We start from the raw sequence: 21770 nt of genomic DNA, 5'->3' as shown, positions 1-21770 counted from the left end.
TATTTGTTTTGTATGTAAGTGAAACTGCATTAAAGGTGGACATCAGTTGTGACTATGCAGCTAAATAAACTATACCGCAACCCTTAAATTAATACTGTACAGTATTCATAGCTTTGTTCAAACTTTGAAAAAAGGCTGTTTTTTCCTCTCTTGCGGTTTCAGGCATGGAGAAGACATGATTGTCACACCATTTGCACAGGTTTGTAAGAAGAAAAAAACATACATATTTCTATAGACTATATTCCTATAGACTAACTTCATAACAAGCCTGTGTAGTCTGTCCTCATGCGGCTTTGACTTTACTGAGGACAGCCCTTCTGCACACAGTGGCTAACATTGCGTGGCACTTGCGTCACTACAGTGCTCAGTTTACAGAACAGACCAGGAATCCAATACCACATTTGTCGATACGCGTGCTGACAAATGAAAAACCTACATGGCTCTGGAAACAGGATAGCTTTTATGTCCTGACTAGAGATTCAAGGGGTCATTGAATTCCTGACGATCGTTGCCGCTTTTGAAGGCCTTGTCCATATCTTCTCATTTACAAAAAGATGCTGAACTTTTTTACCCTATCTCAAAATAATGTAAATTGTCATTATATGTTTGTATCATCAAAGCAACGTCTAACTAAAATATTTACCGTAGGATCACTCTGTTTTATATGAAAGCATCACCACAGAAGTGAATCCATATTTGTACAGACATGGTAATGTACTGAATGTATCCACTTGTGTAGGTACTGGCAAGTTTGAGGACAGTTCGGAGCAACTTTGCTGTGTTGACACACCAACAGGATCGTGTGCCTAGCAAGTGAGCCTCTTGTTTTGCCATGTCATGTTGTCTTGAAACATATACTGTGCATTTGTGTTGTTTTACTATTTACGCTGGTCTGTTTAACAGAAGGTCCTCAGGGAGCAACCCACCATCCCTATGCAAGACAAGTGTTCCAGGTTAGTATGGACTTGATGTGTCTACAACACAGTGCATACACTTTCAATGAATAAATTAATGCACATATGTGGTTGTGCACGATGTATGTCCTGGTCACGGCCATTGCAATCGAAAAGGAAATTACGCACTTGTTTCAATTGTGGACACATATATACTGTATCTATGGGCTCATTTTTGTTGTCAAACAGTGTCACACCAATGCTTACTTAAGTGCACATGCAAACTGTATAGCCATCACTAGCTTAATGGTGCTAATTTTTAACACCAGCATGGTGGGCCCACTGCTGATGTGGTGTGTTGTGGTGTGTTGGTCAGAGGAGCCCTGTCAGAAGCTGGCTGTGGAGACCCTGGAGGAGCTGGACTGGTGTCTGGAGCAGCTGGAGACGCTGAAGACACGCCACTCCGTCAGCGAGATGGCCTCCAACAAGGTAATTGGCAACGCTCAGGGACACTTTGACTTTTCCATCATAAACCTTGTTCATTTAACAGTAATAACAGCAACAGCCATTATTATTATTATCAATATTATTATTAGTAGTAGTAGTAGTAGTAGAAATAGTAGTAGTGTTAGTAGTAGTAGTATTATTTCACATTGCATATATTAAACACTCGTGATTGAGCCACCAACATCATCATTCTGGGCTTTGATGCACTTTTTTTAAACCCAGACCAACCTGCTCGTTTCCAGATTCCTTTTTTCCTTGAATGGAATAATATGACTTTCCTTTTCTGAATGGAACGGTTGCATGCATGTTCTGAACACAGCATCATCCCCCCAGCCAATCCCATCCCCTCCCCCCACCATGTCGTGTGCAGAAAAATGTGAATGAGTGGAGAACTGCAGGAAAAAAGTCTCATCGTGCCATATACCAACCCACCCATCCCCCACCCCCCTCTCTATCTCTCTCTCTCTCTCTCTCTCCAGTCTGGGTATTCAGGCCCATGTGTGATGGTGTGATTAGCCCTCCCACGCTGAGCCACGTGTGTGCTGGATGTATGTACTGTAGTGTACGTATGACGAGCCTCTCGCTGGAGTCGCAGCAGCAGCAGCAGCAGGGTGCTTCACTGGGGAGAATCAGGCGCACTGGCCCAGCATGCACCCAGCACACACATATTAAACGTAACACCTCCAGCTGAGCTGATGTTGTTGTTTTTTATATAGGAATTCATTTCACTTGACAGCCATGTGCTACTGGACTGTCATGTACTGTGCATTTTTATTTTTCAATTTAGCTGAACAAAGAAATTTAGTTGCATAGTTGTCACATGACATGTGCAATTCCAAAGGAACAAGCACCCTTAAAATACTCATGTGAGATATTATGTCATTTTCCGATGCCAGTCAACACCAGTAAGACCAGTTAGACCCATGCCCATTCATTGCCTCACTCTGGCACATGCCCAGGTGCTCGCCGAGCACATGCCACGAATCCATGAATCGCTTCATCTTCAAACTTGGTGCACATGGAGCAGCCCCAGCCCTGTTTCCATCCCAACCAGCGTTTGCATACTCTGTAGTAGGCTGCACCAATCAGGCGCCACCTCCAATCCATCCCCTATTGCAGTCGGCATCTGATTGGCTGGAGAGCCTCCCGCATGTGGGTGGTGAGTGGTGGGGAGGAAGGAGGGGCGGGTGTGTGTGTGTATGGGGGGGGGGGGGGTACTGAGCGTGTAGGGAGGAGAGTGCCTCTCTGTGTTTACACACACCAGGCTGAGGCAGAGCGCCGACTGAGAAAGGAGCAGGCGGTGAGATCGCTCGCTGGGGCAGCGATGCAGCCTTGCGCCGCCGTCTCTCTGCAGGCTCAGCGAGCCCTCCACAGGTGCCCCCTTCTCCAGCTGCAGCAGGAGCTGAACAGAGGCTGAGCGTCACGGGAAGGGACTGTCCGTGGAGAGGGAGTCCCTGGGAGAAGCTGTCACATGCTGTGTTTGGACTGCCAGGTTGCAGTGGAGGTGGTTGCAAGGGAGAGGAGAGGAGAAGAGAGGTATTGGCAATCTGGGCAGGAGCACTGAGCGTGTCCTTAGCATGTGGTGTGGACCGAGACAGGCTCATACTTTAACCCTCTGCCCACTCTTTCATGCTGACATGCCAGAGGTCAATTACTTGTTCTCACTATCGTGGACACTCATTCAGGTAAGGCAGGGGAGGATGCATGTTGTGGTTATTGTTGTTGTTGCTTTAAGAAATAGAATGTTTCTTCAGAGAGCTGTGTTGTCAGTGTGTGTTGGCTTGTTTACATTATGTGGGGATTTTCTGAGTCTTCAGCCATGTCGGTTGAATTCACCGGGCAGGTTGTTGCTGCATTTTGTTTACACGTGTAGCTGTGGGAGTGGCAGAAGTGTTTGTCTGTGAACATGCTGTTGTGCATGCAAGAGAAATGGATGGAAAGAGCATGTTTTGGTGTGCGTGTGTGTGTGTGAGTGCGTGTGCGTGTGTGTGTGTGTGTGTGTGTGTGTGTGAGTGTGAGAGAGAAAAGGGAGATGGAGAGAGAGTGAGTGATGAACAGACACAAGGTGTGTGCGTATGCATGCATGTCATGTCTGTGTGTGCGTGTGTGTGCGTGCGTGTCTGTGTGTGCGTGTATGTGCGTGCGTGTCTGTGTGTGCGTGTATGTGCGTGCGTGTCTGTGTGTGCGTGTATGTGCGTGCGTGTCTGTGCGTGCGTGTATGTGCGTGCGTGTCTGTGTGTGCGTGTATGTGCGTGCGTGTCTGTGTGTGCGTGTATGTGCGTGCGCGTGCGTGCGAGCATGGGGACCAAGTGTACATTTTTGCAGACTCACTAGGCATAGGCAGCGTTTCATTCAGTAAGTTTGTGTATGATTACATAATAGCACTACTCAGATTAAGCCCCACTCCCCACTGAGGGCGCACACTCTAATCTGGGATGCCTGTGGCTGTGCTGAATGAGGGGCTGCCTCTCTCCACGGAGCACCACTGGCTCCCTCAATGAGATGCTGACATGCCACATCAGTATGCTGGCACAGCATGCCTCATGAACTTGTGTTGTGTTGTGTTGTGAGTCGTGTGTTGAATGCTATGGAACAGTATCCTTCTGTCAGGGTTTCCTAAATAACAATAATGCTGCTTATGCCTGGGCTGCATCTCCTGATTAAGATTATAGTTTATTCATTTAAGAACTATCAGTTCAGTTAGTGGTGTTCTGCTGAAGATGGTTAAGCTGCGGTTCAAATTGAGTGGATCAGAAATGTACCATGGACTGGACCAGTCATTAGAGAGGCACATTTGTTGAAAACATCCTCACACTTCACAGTTCTAGCCACCCTTTTTTTTTTTTTTTTTTTTAAACTTCACTCGTACTCAAATTCTGCTCAAATGTGATACCACTCTAAACATCTGTTTTTGTGTCTTTATTTTTGTGTCCGTACAGTTCAAAAGGATGCTCAACCGAGAGCTTACACAGCTATCGGAGACAAGCAAGTCAGGAAACCAGGTGTCAGAGTTTATTTCGAGCACGTTCCTAGGTAAATACTGTAAATTCCAGATCAATTCGAAAACTAAATTATTGTTCATGATGCACTGCATATAGTATCCAATGAAATATTGAAATGGTTTCCATGGGCAATTCAATAATATCTAGCAAAATGACAAATGATGAATGAAGTACTTCAAATCAAACCACCTTCCTTCATGTGCATCATGTCACTGTGCCCTTTCTGCTGTCTCTGTGCTGCAGAGAAGCAACATGATATGGAGATCATGTCCCCACCAACCAAAGACAAGGACAAGAGGAAGTGGCCCATGTCCCAGATCAGTGGCGTTAAGAAGCCCAGCCACAGCCCCAGCCTCGCTGTGTCCAGCATCCCACGCTTCGGGGTCAGCACCAAGCAGGAGGAGCTGCTGGCAAAGGTGAGGCCTCTACTCTCAGCGGCTCCATGAAGCCATTGCTCATCTTTGTGATGTGCATTGTCTTATATCTGAGCTCTGCGCTCTCCATTATTAGTGTCTTTTTTTGAGAGTGCTCTTTGCTCTGTTTTCAGGAATTAGAGGACATTAACAGATGGGGTGTGGACATATTTAAGATATCGGAATATTCCGGGAACAGACCATTGACGGTGACCATGTACAGTATATTTCAGGTATGTAACTTGGAGCCACAGATATTTACTCCTGGCTGATTTTATGTACATCATACACACACATTATACACACACTATGATTTATATACTTTATGAATATGTATGTATGTATGTATGTATGTATGTATATGTAGTATTGATGTGCTTTTGACTGATCAATTCTGAAATTGAGTTGACCGTTGCCCCTCCTACCAGGAGAGAGACCTTCTTAAGTCCTTCAAGATCCCTGCAGACACCTTTATCACCTTCATGATGACTCTGGAGGAGAATTACCACGCTGATGTCGCTTACCACAACAACATCCATGCGGCTGACGTAGTCCAGTCCACCCACGTGCTCCTCTCCACACCAGCACTTGAGGTATCCCCACTTGAGCATGCTTGAGCATAGCCTTCCTCTCCATCTGAAAGATAAAGGATTATCAGTCATGTCTTGGTCTTTTTCCCTTTTCAGGCTGTTTTCACAGACCTTGAGATTCTGGCAGCACTATTTGCCAGTGCAATACATGATGTGGATCATCCTGGAGTGTCCAATCAGTTTCTCATTAACACAAGTACGTTTGCAAATTATAGTTTTTATTACTGCAGATCCAAAAAAAAAACATGAATGTCAATAGGCATTGTCCAGATGAGCCATGAAACGAAAGCTGATAAATGCATCATGGAATTTAATGCATGATTTCCTTTTGTCACCTCTAGACTCTGAGCTGGCTCTCATGTACAACGATGTCTCTGTCCTGGAGAATCACCACCTGGCTGTGGGTTTTAAGCTGCTGCAGGAGGAGAATTGTGACATTTTCATGAATCTGAGCAAGAAGCAGAGACAGTCCCTTCGTAAAATCGTTATAGACATGGTGAGGTTTCCACCAGAGTGAGCCATAACTGAATGCATTCCATCAGAGAGCCAGTGGACAGGTGTCTGTCACGGTCTTTCACTCACTCTGCGTATCCCCTTCTGTAGGTCCTAGCGACAGACATGTCGAAGCACATGAACCTGCTGGCAGACCTGAAAACCATGGTGGAGACCAAGAAGGTGACCAGTCTGGGTGTGTTGTTGCTGGACAACTACTCAGATCGCATCCAGGTGAGAGAGATTGAAATTCCTATCACATGTGAGAAATAGAAATGAAAATCGTTCGCTTTGCTGTGGCTTGTTGGAACAGTTCTGGAAGAATTGAGTTGACCTCTTCCCAGTAGTTAAGTTTGTATATCTTATCTTGTGCTGATCTTGACAGGTCCTTCAAAACATGGTGCACTGCGCCGACCTCAGTAACCCAACCAAACCTCTTGAGCTGTACCGTCAGTGGACGGATCGTATTATGGTGGAGTTTTTCACCCAGGGAGACCGTGAGCGGGACAAGGGGATGGAGATTAGTCCCATGTGTGACAAACACAATGCTTCCATTGAGAAATCCCAGGTAAATCACATTTTGGAGCAGTTTTATTTAGTCATGAAAAATATTCCTGTTGTCATAATTATGCCAGAGGATACCAAAGGTATTCCAGTGAGCTTTTAAACATATTTTGGATTTGCTCTAGCCATAGGGAAATTATGTGGCTACCAGAGAACCTCAGCACTGCATGTTGAGTCTAAACTTGTTTTCCTTCAGGTTGGTTTCATCGACTACATTGTCCATCCCCTTTGGGAGACCTGGGCGGACCTGGTTCACCCTGACGCCCAGGAGATCCTAGACACATTGGAGGACAACCGTGAGTGGTACCAGAGCATGATCCTCCACAGCCCCTCCCCCATGCCCGAGGAGGAGAGGGGCGGGCTGCCCATGGCCGCGGGTGCTGTTGGGGGATGTGGCGCCACAGCCGGGGACAAGTTCCAATTCGAACTGACCTTAGAGGAAGAGGGCGAGTCGGATGCTGAAAGTCCCAGTGAGGACACAGAGTTTGTGGCCTCGGGGCAGGAGTCTTCCAGGACTGAGCCCAAAGGAATGCACCAGTCTCCCCACGTGAGGCACGCACAGGCTGGCATGGCCATCAGCCCCAGCTGCCGGACATTGTCCCTAGAGAACCCCTCAGACAGCGACGAGGGCGAGGAGGACAGAGAACTTGACCAAGAAGGGAAAGGTCTGTCATGCCTGAAGATGGGAACATAACACCCAGTGCACTTTTGCATTGCTTCATGTCTGTGCTTCCCTTCCCCTCCTGTATCTCCGTCCGCTCCCAGACATTCCTGGCTTCCTGGGACAAAGTGGTACCACAGCATAGGAGCACAAAGGAGCGAGAGATTGCCTTCAGGATATCTGCACTTACACCGTAGTCATCTTGCACTGGAGTCGGCCTGCTGTCTTCTTGAGACAGAAAGTGTTCTTCAAGCCTTTCTTTGTGTTTTCCTTCTAAGTTTCAAAAAAAAGAATTCCACTGTATAAGGCTTATATTTCACACAGTTGATGAGTACAGCTGTGTGTGAATAAGCCACATCAAGGTCTATTGAACACAGCAAGGATTTCTGATGAAATGTCTTTCCGTGACAGCTTACAAAGAAAAAAAAGTAATAAACCTGAAAACACCATCAGAACCTTAACCATTTTATACTAGTCTGCTGAGATAACTGGGTGATGTAAAAGACTTGCATGAATTTGCTTTTTTTTTTTTTTTTACTGGTCAGTGTGTATCTGAACACAGGGGTTTTTAAAACTGATCAAAACACTACAAACTTATTTAGCTTTGCCTGATCATAGAAAACAAAACTGAGCATAACTCAAAACTCAGGACAAGGAGGACAGATACTGTCATGTTGTGGCGGCTCTAACACCACTCTTAGTGGTGTCCTGTATTGTGATAATTTCAGTTTACTGACTAGCCATGCTTGTGATGGAGCTCTACTGTGTGTCTGGCACCACCCAGTGTTTAAGAATGGGACTTACACCATAAATAGAAGACCGAGCCAAATTATTTAACCTCCATAGACAGTATATGGACATTTCTCCTGCATATTGTGTTGCTAACTCAGCCAAGACCTGCATAAGTGGACACACAAACCAAATCTCTTCTTAATATTTAACACTCTGAAGTGTGTGTTTATATGATTTTATTTGTTTATTTCATCTTGTTCAGATGTTATGATCTGTTTATTTTTTTTATTTTGATTTATTTAAACAAACTATGCTCTGTGTGCTCTGTTTTACCATCATGTAATCAGCTTGACTCCTTGTGTAGCACTTTACATCTTTATTCATTGCCAAAAGTCACCCTGCTAGATAGGGCTGGAGCCAAACTACACATGCATATGGTGCCAACGGTTGCAATTACCATAGATAACCAGCACTTCTCTTATACACCTCTTACAACATTAGCATTAAAATGTTTTCTGTAGACTCTTGAATGGGTACAGGCTCTTTTATACGGAATATTGAATATTGGAAGGGGTATTGGAAAATTCAGGGAGAATTGGTTTTCACATTTCTCTTCAGGGTTGTATCTATCTGCAAAAAAAAAAAAAAATGAGACATGACCATTAATTGGTGGTAGTACCAATTCAGTTCCTTATGCATCCATTTGGAAGCTATTGGAAGCATAAAGTTATACAAGGTTATATGAATAAATCTAATTGCAAAGGCGTAAAACTAAAGCAAGGGCTGTTTTCAGAGCCAGACTTTTTTTCTTATCCCTTTTGGCCATTGATCAATACTCTGCTCTTCACAGGGACATAGCCAATGACAGTACAAGTGCCAAGCAAGCATGACACAAACTGTACTGTAATTTCCATTTTGCCACTGGCTAATTTCCATCAATGACTGCAATGTTGATAATATCTGTGTGTTCAAATTATATTTGACCTCTGTTTAAAACAGCCATATACCTTAATTGTCTCCACAATGACATGTAGCTTCAGATGAAAGATAAATGCTCTCTTGAACATTCAGCTTTATGACCTGAAACACTTATGATAATAAGTAGGCTACATTATGAAGTATTGGCTATACATCTTAAGGCTCATTTTGGAGAAATAAAATGACTATGACATTGCTTTTTATTTCTCAGTGAAATTGTGCATTGTTTGAAATGTTCACACAGAAATAAAGGTTAAAACACAGGTAAGTGTAGAAAACATGACATGAAAAAAATGCTCTGTCAAGGTAGCCTAATAGGCCTATGTAACAGTGTTTCTTTTTGTTGTCTTAACGTTATATCTCATCACTGTTAATATAAGCCTTGAATGATCATTGCAGCTCTTAATTGTGGCACTGTGGGATTTTCAGTACTACCTGTACAACGCCTGAAACTGAGCTCTGAACTTTGTTGTTATGAAAGGGATATCCTTGACTCTTTTTCCGTAAAAAAGGTGTTTTCTGTCTGCTGTTGATTATTTTATATATCCTAACCACTCTGATACTAAGTATTTATTCTTTTTTATATATATAAATCTGTCAGTTATACTGTTATGTGTGTAGATTTTATTGAATGCTGAGAATTCCGTCATGGGCCAAAACAGGGCAGATTTTTACAGTTCCACCAGTTGCTTTGTGTTCTTGACACCTTCACAAATTTGCAGGTCATTGTTAGAAAGATACTCCAGTAAAGTAGGATGGAAACTTGTTCCAAGACCATGAATTGCTGTCCCCATGTCTACCCTGGTCTAAAATCTGCTGCAGTCTTGACAATCCAAATACAACTGTTTACTACATGTTGGTAATTTATGTTACTGTACTCGTTCTTCTATGCCAATAAAAGCAAAGACTCTTTATGCATAATATGACTTATGTCATATTTAAATGAGATGTTCAACAGAATAACAATGTAGGAGAAAACAAGCTAGAGCAGCTGACTGGGCCTATCATATGATAGCGTCACCCTAAGCTCTCAGCACGTGATAGGATTTCTGCACATCGTGAGTAGTCCACGCCTCTCTAGCAACTGTCAGTCAAGTGACGCAAAAGCTTCTGCAGGTGCTAAAGTGGGGATTGTATCTGAGCTGCATCAGGGGGAAAATATCTAAAACCGTAAGCTATGTCTATTATTTGACATCTCAAGCAATGCATTCATAAGTCATGTGTTGGTCTGAGCGTTACAGCATCATATGTAATCATGTAAGATATTTCAAATTCAATAAAGGAGAGTAACCTTCATTTGACATAGGATGCTGTACTACATAGCACTACAGATTTACTCCTTAGAAGCTAGATGTAGCTAAGTCAAGGGAGGCTAGTATCTGGATAGCGTAACGTTACCGTTAAGCTAAAGCAATTCAGGCAACGTGTCCCACATATTTTGCTAAATGTTTCTTGGTGAAAATGCAAAGGGCGTATGTGGACATAACTGTGGTAGTCTAAGTTACTCTGTTACGTTATCGCTTGATTGGGATTTATTCTATGTAGAATTGACGATTAACGTTAACGTTGTCGTTACAGCTACGTTAACGTTAGCTATCTAACAACAAGTTAAATCCTCTGTAGCTCCTACCCTAGCCAGCTAACGTTAACTTGCCTGTCTTTGACATTATCTCTTCTTAATTATTGAATCAATAAATTGGTACAGTTAACGTTTAAGTACAAAACAAACAAGTATACATCTCATTAAAGCTAATTTTGAGGGATGACGTTTATCACGTTGTATGGCTTGTCTTACGTCAACATAACGTCAACGTTATACTCACCGGTGGTGTTAACATTTCTTAAAAGTGGCCAGGTGGTAGCAGCTAATATTTGGATGGACGCTCATCAGTGTTTAGATGACTGGAATCATCAGATACTAAATGTCTGTTTGACAGCTAACGTTATCTAGATAATGTTGGCAGTTGGCTTGGATGAAAATGGTCAGTAACATTAACGTTAGCTGATGGCTAGAACTACCTAACATTACCTAGTATCTAACTTAACGTTATCCCTGCTCCGACTGCCCCAGATAACGTTAACGTTAGTTAGCAGCGAGTAGTACGATTGTCTGAGCAGCTTGATGCTTGGAAACTAACTTAGCTGCTAACCGTTATGCATGGTCGAAGCCATCTTGCCAGAGAAGTTGGGTAGCGATATCTAAATGACTGGAAATATGCTAACGTTACAAATCCTAACCTAGCTGACGTTAGCTAACGTTAAGTGTCTTAGGGGCCGTGCACATGAAGCTCTAACGTTAGTTAGCTAAGCCAGTGTTTCTGCCTGTTTTCGTAGTCGAACGATTTTCTTGACCATTTCTTCACAACGCATATCTTAGTTAAAGTGATGCTGTTGTTACGGAACCTTTCAGTGGCTTCTGTCCCTGTTCTTAAAGCTACTGTTAACTAACAGCAATATTTTCCAATGTCTTTTATTCTTCTAAGCATTTTATGTAGGACGTTTAATGATTATCAAGTTCATCCAACACTGTTCCACTGGCTACTGACCTAGAGTCCTTGTTTACTTACTATCCAACCAACCTGTAGGAGTAGGCCTGTGTTGTCGGCATGCCCTGCAATTTTCTTATACTAACTTCTGTCTGATTCCCGGCTCGGATTATATTAGATTCAACTTTATTGTCATTGTGCAGAGGCTATAAGTACAAAGACAACGAAATGCAGTTTGTTTCTAACCAGAAGTGCAAAAAAGTAGAAAAGTGCAATGTGATATACAAAGTATAGACAGGACAGGATTTAATAGTGCGGTGTAGACAGTAGTATACAGTTGGTTTACAAAAGGTGGTCTCCGGAGGAGAGGGGGCTGTTGATGGGCAAAAGTCCGCACATTGTCCACCTCCTTGTTGTCCCTGTCAAGGTTGCCATTGCAGCAGATGGCTGCAAAGAAAAGTGCACTTGCAACAACAGACAGATGGAACATAATTGCACACATTAAAAGACCTAAGCTTCCTCAAGATGTAGAGTCTGTTCTGTCCCTTCCTGTAGACAGCCTCAGAGTTGCTTTTCCAGTCCAGTTTGTTATTCAGGTGAACCCACTGGTATTTGTAGTTGTCCACCACCTGCACCTCCTTCCCACTGATGGAAATTGTGGTCAGATTAGTACCTTTCCTCCTAAAGTCCGCAACCACCTCTTCCGTCTTGGTTACATATACCATAAGGATGTGCTTCCTGTACCATGCCATAAACTGGCCCACCAGTTCCCGGTACTCAGTCTCCACTCCACCACTGCTCAGGCTAAGGGTAAATAGGTGCGGTAGAACAGTGTTTCCGGGGACCACTGGTGGTCTGCAAGCTATCCCAAGTGGTCCGCAAGCAGACGTGGTAAGATATAATATAGATGAGTTGTTTGCAATATTGAACCAACTTGTATGTAAATCCAAACAGTTCTGCAACACTGTCTATGTAAGATATGCCAGTTTAAATCATATGAGTCCTCTGACACAATAACCAAAGTGCAAAGACAATAAGCAAGGTGGTTCAGTGAGTAGGCCTATTGTGTAGACTAATAGTAGGTTTAATCTTTTTTTTTTTTTTTTTTTAGCTAGGTGGTCCGTGCTGGTCCTTCGTTTGAAAAAGTTTGAGAAACCCTGCGGTAGAATACCGCAGAGTTGACCAGTGCAGACCTTTAGGACCCTGGAGCTGATGCCATTCAGACCTGCGGTTTTGTTCTAGTGCATTCATTCTTCATCTGGTTTTTGGAAACAGACCGGAGGATGGGGGTGTACTGTAGGGGGTGGCTCAGTGTCTTTTGGTGTGGGGGGAGGGGTTGACGGAGGTTTCTGGAGTGTTGAATTCTGATCTGCTAGTATTTCATCTGTAGGAAACAGCAGCGTAGTGTTATACAGAATGGACATTCTGGTTTACCATATTACTTCTGCATAACACTGAACTGTGGTAAAATAATACATTTCTAAGCTTTCTTTGAGAACCATTTCTGTTGCTTGTTTAAAGATGTATTTGAAGCTTCTATACCTGAATAAAAATGAACCTCTTGTTAATGTCCTCATTATTCCCTTTCAAAGATGGCCTCAGCTACAGATGCACGCTATGGACAGAAGGAGTCTGCTGACCAAAACTTTGACTACATGTTCAAAATCCTGATCATTGGCAACAGTAGTGTTGGCAAAACCAGCTTCCTGTTCCGCTATGCAGACGACTCTTTCACCCCTGCCTTTGTAAGCACTGTAGGAATTGACTTCAAGGTGAAAACAATCTACAGGAATGACAAGAGAATAAAACTTCAAATTTGGGTGAGTATCTGTCTCTTGCCTAAGATATACTGCACAATACACACTTCCGTCTGGCACAATACATATCTGAAGACTGAGGAATAAAACATTGGATTTGTCTTTTGCGGGGTGATTGTGTGAGACGTCATGAAACCTGTTATGACATAGCACACCCATTAGTTTGATAGTCTCCAAGCAGTGTTACTGAGTGTTGACCTTGTGTGTTGAAGGACACGGCTGGTCAGGAACGGTACAGGACCATCACCACCGCATACTACAGGGGAGCCATGGGCTTCATCCTCATGTATGACATCACCAACGAGGAGTCCTTCAACGCTGTGCAGGACTGGTATGAATACCAATGATTGGATGATGGCCTTTAGTGCCACCACTCAAATGTGACACTTGCTCACTGTTAGGTCAATAGTCTCCCTGCCAACGAGGGTATCCATTAGCCATTTGATTGTATACTCCATGCTGTAGTGTTAATTGGCTACGATAGAATTTTCTGCACAATGACCAAGGGATTGCTTTTATGGAGAGCTTGTTTACCAAAGGGAGAGGTCACACTTTACTTGGATAGTCTTCCCACAGATGCACACAATATCAACAAACTATCTGTTGACATTCTGTTAAGTTTCTGGTTATGATGAAGGCCAGGGGTTGGATTTGGTTAAGGTGGTGTTCAGTCATTGTTCTACAGCAAGTCTCCGTGGGTGGACTATCCGAGTAAAGTGTTTCCGAGGGAGGGAGTCTTAAAGTTGCAGATGCAAGAACGGATTTTATAAAGGGGGGAAAAAAAGAATCCAGACCTCAATTACTCAGTTCATGCTACTTTTGGCTGTCTCTGCAGGTCAACCCAGATCAAGACCTACTCTTGGGACAATGCCCAGGTCCTGCTGGTGGGGAACAAGTGTGACATGGAGGATGAGAGGATCGTGGCTGGCGAGAGGGGCAGGCAGCTGGCAGAACAGCTAGGTGAGATGGACACATGTTCTTAGGCTGAGGTCGGCCGTTTGATGTTGAGAGAGGTACTACTGCATGTAATTCTTCTTTCTGTTGGAATGAGCTTCCTGGATGTCATTGGGGGTGCTCCTGTATAATTTTATGTGTTAAACCGTTTCTTTGGCTGTCTTTCCTTCAGGCTTTGAGTTCTTTGAGACCAGTGCCAAGGACAACATCAATGTCAAGCAGACTTTTGAGCGCCTGGTTGATGTCATCTGCGACAAGATGTCGGAGAGCCTCGATGGCAACGACCCCGCGGTCGCAGGGGTCAAGCAAGGCCCAAGTCTCACCGAACAGCCTCAGCGCAGCCATTCGGACTGCGCCTGCTGAAAATGCCCCACCACCACCACCATCTCCAACTAGTCCCCCCCACCCCCCAATCTGATACCTGAAGACCAGGCCTGTGCTGGAAATGTGGGTTGGAGGGGCTGGGTAAGGTTCAGCCCCAGTATCCCCTAGGTGTTCTACATACATGGAAACTTGTCTGTCTTTTTTATTTATTTATTTTTGGAAACTGGAATTTGAAAGCTTAGTAGCGTGCCCGGGAGTAGAGAGTGCAGGTCTGTGTATGTCGCCAACCAGATGCCAGAACTACATACTCCTCCTCCATGAGAGATCAGACACTCTTGCAGATCCACAGGTGTTAATCAGTTTCTCTGTTTTCTCTGTCTTGGCCTTGGGCCATGGAGTTACACGTTACCAGAGCAATTTTTTAAACTGCTGTGCGCCCTCTTCTCCCTATTTTTTTTTTTTTAAAACCTACTTCTTTAGTAAGGCAAAAAATATTGAAAAGTTTATCTGTAAAGTAGAAGAGTTTATATAAATGTGCAAAATGAAGTAGATGAAGAGATGAAGAAAAATATTACTGATACAGTATGGAAAGGCTACTGAAAAATAAGCATACACTGAGAAGAGATGGGTTTAATGTGTTACGTGTGTGTGTGTGCGTGTGTGTGTGTGTGAGAGAATGCTGCACGACTTTAGAGTTTATTTGTTTACTCTTGCTTTTTTTATGTGAATAATTATCCAAAGCTTTTACTGACCCACACCTCTGTCTGCCCCTGTAGTGGAGCTTTCTGTGCTGTTAGGATGTATCATGTGACAATGTGAGTGGCACCTGAGGATCATGGATGAGTCCATATTCTCCAGGCGTACACAAATACCCAGAGGGCGTGCAGACTGTACGTTTTGATGCACAGCTGCCAAAGGTCACCGCCTGTATCTGTGTAGTTCCCTTACCCATGTCTGTTTGTATGGAAACCGTGTCACGGTTTTATTTGATCATGTCAGCGCTGGAAACTTGACTAATTGCTCGCTGAGCTTCATCAGGTGAAATGGAAGCTTCTGAGCATAGGGACACTAAACAGATGAGAATATCACTTGTGGCATACAAAAGCTATCCGTATATTTTTATGTACAGTATTTCTACACTCTATTTATTTATTTATTTAAGTATTTATTTATTTATGTATTTATTGATATTCATATTTATTTGTATGCATTTATTTTCACTGTGTAAAGTTGCACTCATGTTTTAAAAAACGACAGTGGGCGTGTTCTTACAGTTGTGAAAGGACTTTAAGGACATCTGATCCTTTGTGGCTGCAACTTTCTAGAATTCTGTGCACTCTTACAACAAATGTTTTGAAAACAACAACTTCTTTTAACACATCTGTGTGTTCAGATTGGAACAACACAGTTTGTGTTGTTTCCTTTTTTTTTTTATTTGTTACACAATATGTGTTGAAAATAACACAACTTACGTTGAAAACACATTGTTTTAAGAGTGTGGATTCCCCAAACTGAACAGAACAAAAAATAACACCATGTTAAACATTCAAAGGCAAACTCTGAAACAAAGCAAAGCAAGTGAGTCACTGTCATCATTCCATTTTCCTCTCCATTCCAAAGACAAGCTGGTTTCACCTGGTGACAAATATGTTATGACCAAAAAGAGTTAGGTCCCAGGGATCAAATGCTACCAAATGGGCAAAATGTCTCATTGGGTTCTTCTTCATAATCCTGTCTTTGGCCACAGTAAATGTATGCTGGTGCGTGAGATGCTTGCTCAAACTGCCAAGAGTGTCCGATGCTCATCACATTAGGTCTGTGTTAGTGTATTGGTGGTGTATTTTGACAGCTGTAGACATGCCTTGCCCTAGTTCCCTGAAGTTTGACTATGCCGTCTTCCTTTCTGTAAATAATGTGTTTTCTGGGGGGTGAAGTTGTTGTATGTGTGAAATGTGCTGTAATGTATCTTCAGGTTTCTGGAAAGAAGAAATAAAAGAAGAAAAAAATATCACATGGGTAAGATGACTGTTGTTGAAGTAACTATTACATTGTTGAAGACCATCCTTATTTAATAAAAATAAAAAAACAATGTGGTTGTTGGCCCACTGACAAAGACAGAACACTGGTTTAATTAAATTAAATAAAACATAAATTTTAATTATTTTTGATCGAATTGGACAAGACGCCACACAGAAGGTCCTCACTGCAGCAATGACAGAGACAGTTGTTTATCATGATGTTTGTCAAATGTGAGAATTTTGATTGTAGCAAGATGACTATGACACAACCACACAAAATCAATGAAGTACAAAATCAATATGACTGCAAAAAATGCATGGCTTCTCTCATACTTTATCTTTAGCTGTGTTGACTGGATAGATATATTTGGGCGAGGTTGGGTAATTCCGATATCATAAACTCTCAAAACACCCATGTCCATGTCATGAGTGTCACGCAACACTACAGCTCTATAGGTTTCTAGTATGTAGAGGACATATGCCAGTGTGATAGTACTCTCATCAAAACATCAAAACATTCCCAAAGATAAAGTGTATAAAAACAAATGTGCTGTACTATACACTCCACTACTACACTCTAAGGAGAAAGAGGAAAGAGTTTTAATCCTCGCCAGATGGGCTCCCAGAGTGAAGGCAACACTTTAAGCACCTTAGATAGCCTGGGTGGCCTTCAGTGGCTTAATAGATGCCACTGATATAGCCATGGCAGAGCCTGTTCACTGGCATTTAGACTTTTCATTGATCGGCCCTCCATAGGCTTCTCCCTGACAGACTTGGTTGGGACTATCTCTGGACAGCAAGTCCTTTTGACATTGACTGGCTTGGCTATACACACTGCTGCTCAAAAGTTTGGAATCACTTAGACATTTCGATTCCACTCGATTGTAGACAGAATATCAGCTGACTGCTTTTCCCTACGTCTTTCTTGCTCTGTTTGGAGCTAGACACCCAAATCGGCCCAAATCAACAGTAATAGCCACCTTTCTTCAAGATGATATCCTGTACAAATTTCCCACTTTACCAGCAACGAAGCACACCACCAGACTATCACATTTCCTCCACCATGCTTGGAACATGCCTCCAGCATTGGTCTGTGTCTTAAGAATGTTCTTCTATGTGGTCTGAACACCTTTTGTCTGTTCATTACACCCCCCGTCTTCCTCTATTGACTCTGTTCTTTTGCCCATAATCTTATTCACTGCAAAAACTGATATCCAACCAAGTGTTAATCTTATATTAACATCAAAAAATAGTTGGTATTGTATTAAGTATAAAGATACTTATTTTAAGTAAAATCATTTTATGAGTCAAAGTAAAGTAAGTCAAAATACAAAATACAATCCCTGACTGCGCCTTTAACACAACATTACTGACCCAAAGTGCTTTACAAATAATAAAATAATAAATAATAATAATAATAATACAATACAAAATGCATATGTAGATTACAAACAGCAATAATCATACTAATTTGTTATTATTACTAATTTGCTTTATGCAGGCTTAACAACTTTAAAAAACTGTTTACTATTAATTTTAACTATGGGTATATTTTGTAAGTTCCTTGGACAAAAGCATTTGCTAAATTCCATAACCATAAAATAACAAACTGAGATCAGCAACATAGTGTGCCATTGGAATCAGGACAGATAGGTGCTCATTATGGGCCTATACGCTAATGTATATTGCATTCAAAATCAGCCATTTAATGCTACACTAATTATTTACACATTGACAACATCTACACTGTATTTCCAATTGATTTACAGTTATTTTAATGGCCAAAAAGGTAGCTTTTACTTTGAAAACACAGATTTTTAAATGACCCAAACTTGTGATCCATATACATCTGGTAGGTTTTAGCAAAGGAAGACTTGGGAAAACATTATTTTGAGAATTGATGTTATATTTTGAATGGTGGAATTCCTATATTTACTTTGATTGGCAGTAGAGTTTAGGATTAGTATTTCTTTCTATACTTTCCCAAAGAAAGATAGAAAAGGGGACAGTGTGGCCCAAGTGCCACGTGCTCATGGAGACCCTGGTTGGTCCGACCAATTTCCCCATCCCACCCCATCTCTCTCTCTCCCACTTGCTTCCGGTCACTCTCTTCACTAACGGATTAAAGGTGAAAAACCCCCCCTAAAAATATATATTAAAAAAAAAAGAAACATAAATGTAACACAATACAATATTTAACACACAATAACACAATATTTTGAACAGAGAAGCCAAGGCATTGGCTTTTTCTCAGTTTCCTATACATACAGTAGTGGTCATCAGTGTCCCTGCCCCCACTGCGGAGGGCTCCTTGTGGATGTAGTGCTCATGATGTATTTACCTAACGGAGTTAGGGACAAACTAATCTTTAAAATACAGGTTTCACTGGTTTCATTTTATTAGAATGGGCTATGTGTATCTGATAGGATATCAGAAAAGCATTTCCGAAATTCCAGACACTACCCATGAGTTTGAAAATGGGAACTTTCAGGTATTCAGGACATATGGATATTTTGATGCTGAGTTTTTTGGCCAGTGGATGGCGCAAATGATTTCTAGAATGATTAGCCCATGCAGGCACCGGGACCAGGGAGATGACCGTGTTATTGTGCCATATGGTTATTATCCTAATGTACTGTACATCACCTCAGCTGATAACCTCAGATGCATAAGCGACATCAGAAACACAATATCTCAGTTGGCTATTATAAAGTTATTTACCACAGTATGGTCTTGAAACTGCCATAGTCTGAGCTGGACAAAGTATGACGAGTGGGTCTGTTTTCTACAATGAGAGCCATTATAGTCATAATAAGGCTCTAGAGCCATAAGTTGTCTATACAGCATTAATAGGGGGGCCTTGTCTGAAGATACAGGCTTTCTTTTCCACCATTAGTGTGTCCATTATGTGAGCTAATGCAGTCAAATTCAGGGTTGATGCGTTTTCCTTCAAAGTAATTGGCAGTGCCTACGTGATGAACACTTTTTTTCTCATCAATGTCCAGTGTCTTGTGTCACTCACAGAAGCCTCCCTAAATGCAATAGGGTGTCATTATGTCACGTTACTGCTATCCACCTCCACCAGCACAGGCAGACGATAGCAGGGGCAGTGACTTTGTTCTTGCCTCCGTCTGCTTGTTGCTACTGATACAAACATTGCAGACAGGGCATCCTCGGAGATTTGCTTGCAGTCTTAAGTGTTTGTGTGTGTGTCAACACATTAAACAGGCATCCTCACAAAATGGAATTTATGAGTTTCTGTATTAGGGCCTAAGTGGGTGTGCAGATTATATTTTAGGAGACTGTTGCACATGTAATGTTTGGACGCAGGCCTGGCCAAACAATAAAAGATAATAAAACTAATGTCATTATTAGCATGAAGTGGTACTAGGGGGAGAAGTGGAACTGTACTCCTGCATGCGGGTAAGCTCAGCACTGATGTGGAGGTAGAAGTGAGAACACTCTTTCATTCCCACAGTCCTGTTAAGAGGCGTTTGAGAAAAACTTGGTATGTAATAACATGGAATAAACACCAGAAAACTCCAGGGAAGAGAGCATACACCAACATTAATTACATGTGAAAACATTATCTTAGTGGACAGAGAATTTGGACATATGATTTGTGTTCCCATGGGACGACCATTGTAGATTTCAAAGGAGTGTGCCGACTTTGGGAGGTTTGACCTTTTTTTTTGAGTGCTGGTCAGTGAGGTCTCTCAGGAAGTGGTTTAGATAGTATGAGTGGTAGCGTAGTGGTTAAAGACCTGGGCTAGCATGTAGTAGCCAGAAAAGATGTGGGTTTGATTCCCGGCTTCCACCGTTGTGCCCTTGAGCAATGCCCTTAACCCAATGGTCCTTGTAATGTAATACATATGTAAGTTGCTTTGGATTCAAAGCGTCTGCTAAAATAAATAAATATCAATGAGGAGGCTGAACATCTCTCACACTTCGTGAAGACCATTGAGCACAAGCACTTGGGATCTGATTAACCTTAAACACTGTTTAGGATATGTTTAATGCATGGCTATTCAGATGTTAGTTCTCAATAAGCCTAATTGTCAGTTGAGACTTGCAGATAATAATTGTTCATTTGGTCAGAACACTAAGGGCTCAGATTTAAATGAAGGGTAAAGTGCAGAATATAAACTCTACAACTAATTTAATAACTATGTAAAATCTATTTGCTTACTCAAATACCATGAGCACAATCGCAAGTGCAAACATTGGTAGGTCAGCTCAATGCTCTGCAGCTCCCACACATGCTATAGCTTTAGTTTAGGCAGGAGACACTTGGCTGCTCATTGGCTGACTTTGCACTTTGCCCATTATTTAATTTTGGCCCTTAGTTTGTACTGTAGACTGAGTTGGACATATGCACATGTGATGGTTTCTTGGTGGTATACTGTATGTGCTCAATGAAGTACATATACTGTAGGTTATTGAAAAGGTTACTATTTTAGATGAGGATAAATGTAAATAAAAATGTAAATGTAAAAATAAACAAATTATTGTGGGTTAACCTTAATTGCTCTCCCTTCCACACCCTTAGCCTTGATAGTTCACAGCTACCCTGTGGTGCTGACTACTTTCTGTATTACAGTAAACTATCTATCTATCTATCAACAGTCCATATGAAACCAAAGCACGACATCTGTGCTCTGGATGGCACAATATTGTGTGAACAAATAATCTCATGCAGTATGCAGTGGTTTACTGTACTTGAGTAACCTCTTCAAAATCATGCAGAACAGCATGCACTTCTATTTACACAACTAGACACCATCCTCTATTAGAATAGCTATCAGTAAGGGGACCATGTGTGTGTGTGTGTGTGTGTGTGAGAGAGAGAGAGAGAGAGAGAGAGATAGAGGAGGTGGGCTCTGCTCGTTGTCTGGCGGCAGGCCTAAGTGATGACTTCAGGGCAGATTGCAGAGTAGGCCTACATCCATCCAAATCAAACACTTGGCGAGGTTAACATGGTCGCTTTAGCCATTATGCACAAAGAGTTTAGCCTTTTATAGGCTATATGTTCAAAGGGAACTTTTAGTGAGTAAGCACTCCGTCGTAACACAATGGACAAGAGCACTGGCTTCAATAGCAAAGTGCCCTAATAAGTGGCCCAGCAGAGTCAGGATTTATATCAGAACACTTTAGGCTAAGGGTTATTTAATAATTTTATATGTTTAGATTACTCTTCAAGCTGATATCTGATGATGTCGTTAGCTCAAAGAACCATTTGCCTTACAGAGTCCTGCCATTCTCAGCAATGCCCTTTTCAAATCATGTTGTATTGACATTTGGAAGACCAAAAACGAACCAAAACCTTCTCTGCAATCTAT

General features: G+C 42.2%; 2 protein-coding genes across 9 annotated transcripts in view; both read left to right on the top strand.

Annotated features, from left to right (window-relative positions):
* pde4ca (phosphodiesterase 4C, cAMP-specific a) overlaps nucleotides 1-9753 on the top strand; it is a 33928-nt gene extending 24175 nt beyond the window's left edge. For 7 of the 8 annotated variants that reach the window (XM_076295433.1, XM_076295430.1, XM_076295436.1 and 4 more), the window contains 13 exons: nucleotides 163-199; nucleotides 740-813; nucleotides 904-953; nucleotides 1270-1382; nucleotides 4340-4433; nucleotides 4646-4818; nucleotides 4950-5048; nucleotides 5244-5408; nucleotides 5502-5601; nucleotides 5747-5901; nucleotides 6009-6131; nucleotides 6283-6465; nucleotides 6658-9753. In XM_076295433.1, coding sequence (XP_076151548.1) covers nucleotides 163-199; nucleotides 740-813; nucleotides 904-953; nucleotides 1270-1382; nucleotides 4340-4433; nucleotides 4646-4818; nucleotides 4950-5048; nucleotides 5244-5408; nucleotides 5502-5601; nucleotides 5747-5901; nucleotides 6009-6131; nucleotides 6283-6465; nucleotides 6658-7155 — 1864 coding nt within the window. In that variant the 3' untranslated portion in view covers nucleotides 7156-9753. Of the gene's footprint in view, nucleotides 1-162; nucleotides 200-739; nucleotides 814-903; nucleotides 954-1222; nucleotides 1383-4339; nucleotides 4434-4645; nucleotides 4819-4949; nucleotides 5049-5243; nucleotides 5409-5501; nucleotides 5602-5746; nucleotides 5902-6008; nucleotides 6132-6282; nucleotides 6466-6657 lie in introns of those variants that run through there. The other variant, XM_076295438.1, reaches the window with a different exon arrangement.
* A 180-nt stretch (nucleotides 9754-9933) lies between these two features.
* rab3aa (RAB3A, member RAS oncogene family, a) lies at nucleotides 9934-16466 on the top strand. The gene is made up of 5 exons (XM_076295429.1): nucleotides 9934-10002; nucleotides 12911-13138; nucleotides 13348-13466; nucleotides 13971-14095; nucleotides 14262-16466. Exons 2-5 carry the CDS (start codon nucleotides 12911-12913, stop codon nucleotides 14450-14452), a joined length of 663 nt encoding a protein of 220 aa, XP_076151544.1. The 5' UTR covers nucleotides 9934-10002; the 3' UTR covers nucleotides 14453-16466.
* The last annotated feature ends 5304 nt before the right edge of the window (nucleotides 16467-21770 follow it).

The sequence above is a fragment of the Alosa pseudoharengus genome, unplaced genomic scaffold (assembly GCF_046254945.1).
Source record: "Alosa pseudoharengus isolate Yale_2024_CS ecotype anadromous, Long Island Sound unplaced genomic scaffold, YU_APseudo_1.1 YU_APseudo_1.1_scf_2, whole genome shotgun sequence".
Classification (NCBI taxonomy): Eukaryota; Metazoa; Chordata; class Actinopteri; order Clupeiformes; family Clupeidae; genus Alosa; species Alosa pseudoharengus.
Note: the sequence above shows the minus strand (reverse complement) of the source record. Positions and strands in the feature narration are given on the sequence as shown.

What these genes read in the sequence shown, in the direction of transcription:
- rab3aa (XM_076295429.1), top strand. Translation starts at nt 12,911, where the DNA reads ATGGCCTCAGCTACAGATGCACGCTATGGACAGAAGGAGTCTGCTGAC. An exon ending in GAATAAAACTTCAAATTTGG is followed by an intron (nt 13,139 to 13,347) that starts GTGAGTATCTGT and finishes TGTGTGTTGAAG; the next exon opens with GACACGGCTGGTCAGGAACG. An exon ending in GCAGCTGGCAGAACAGCTAG is followed by an intron (nt 14,096 to 14,261) that starts GTGAGATGGACA and finishes TCTTTCCTTCAG; the next exon opens with GCTTTGAGTTCTTTGAGACC.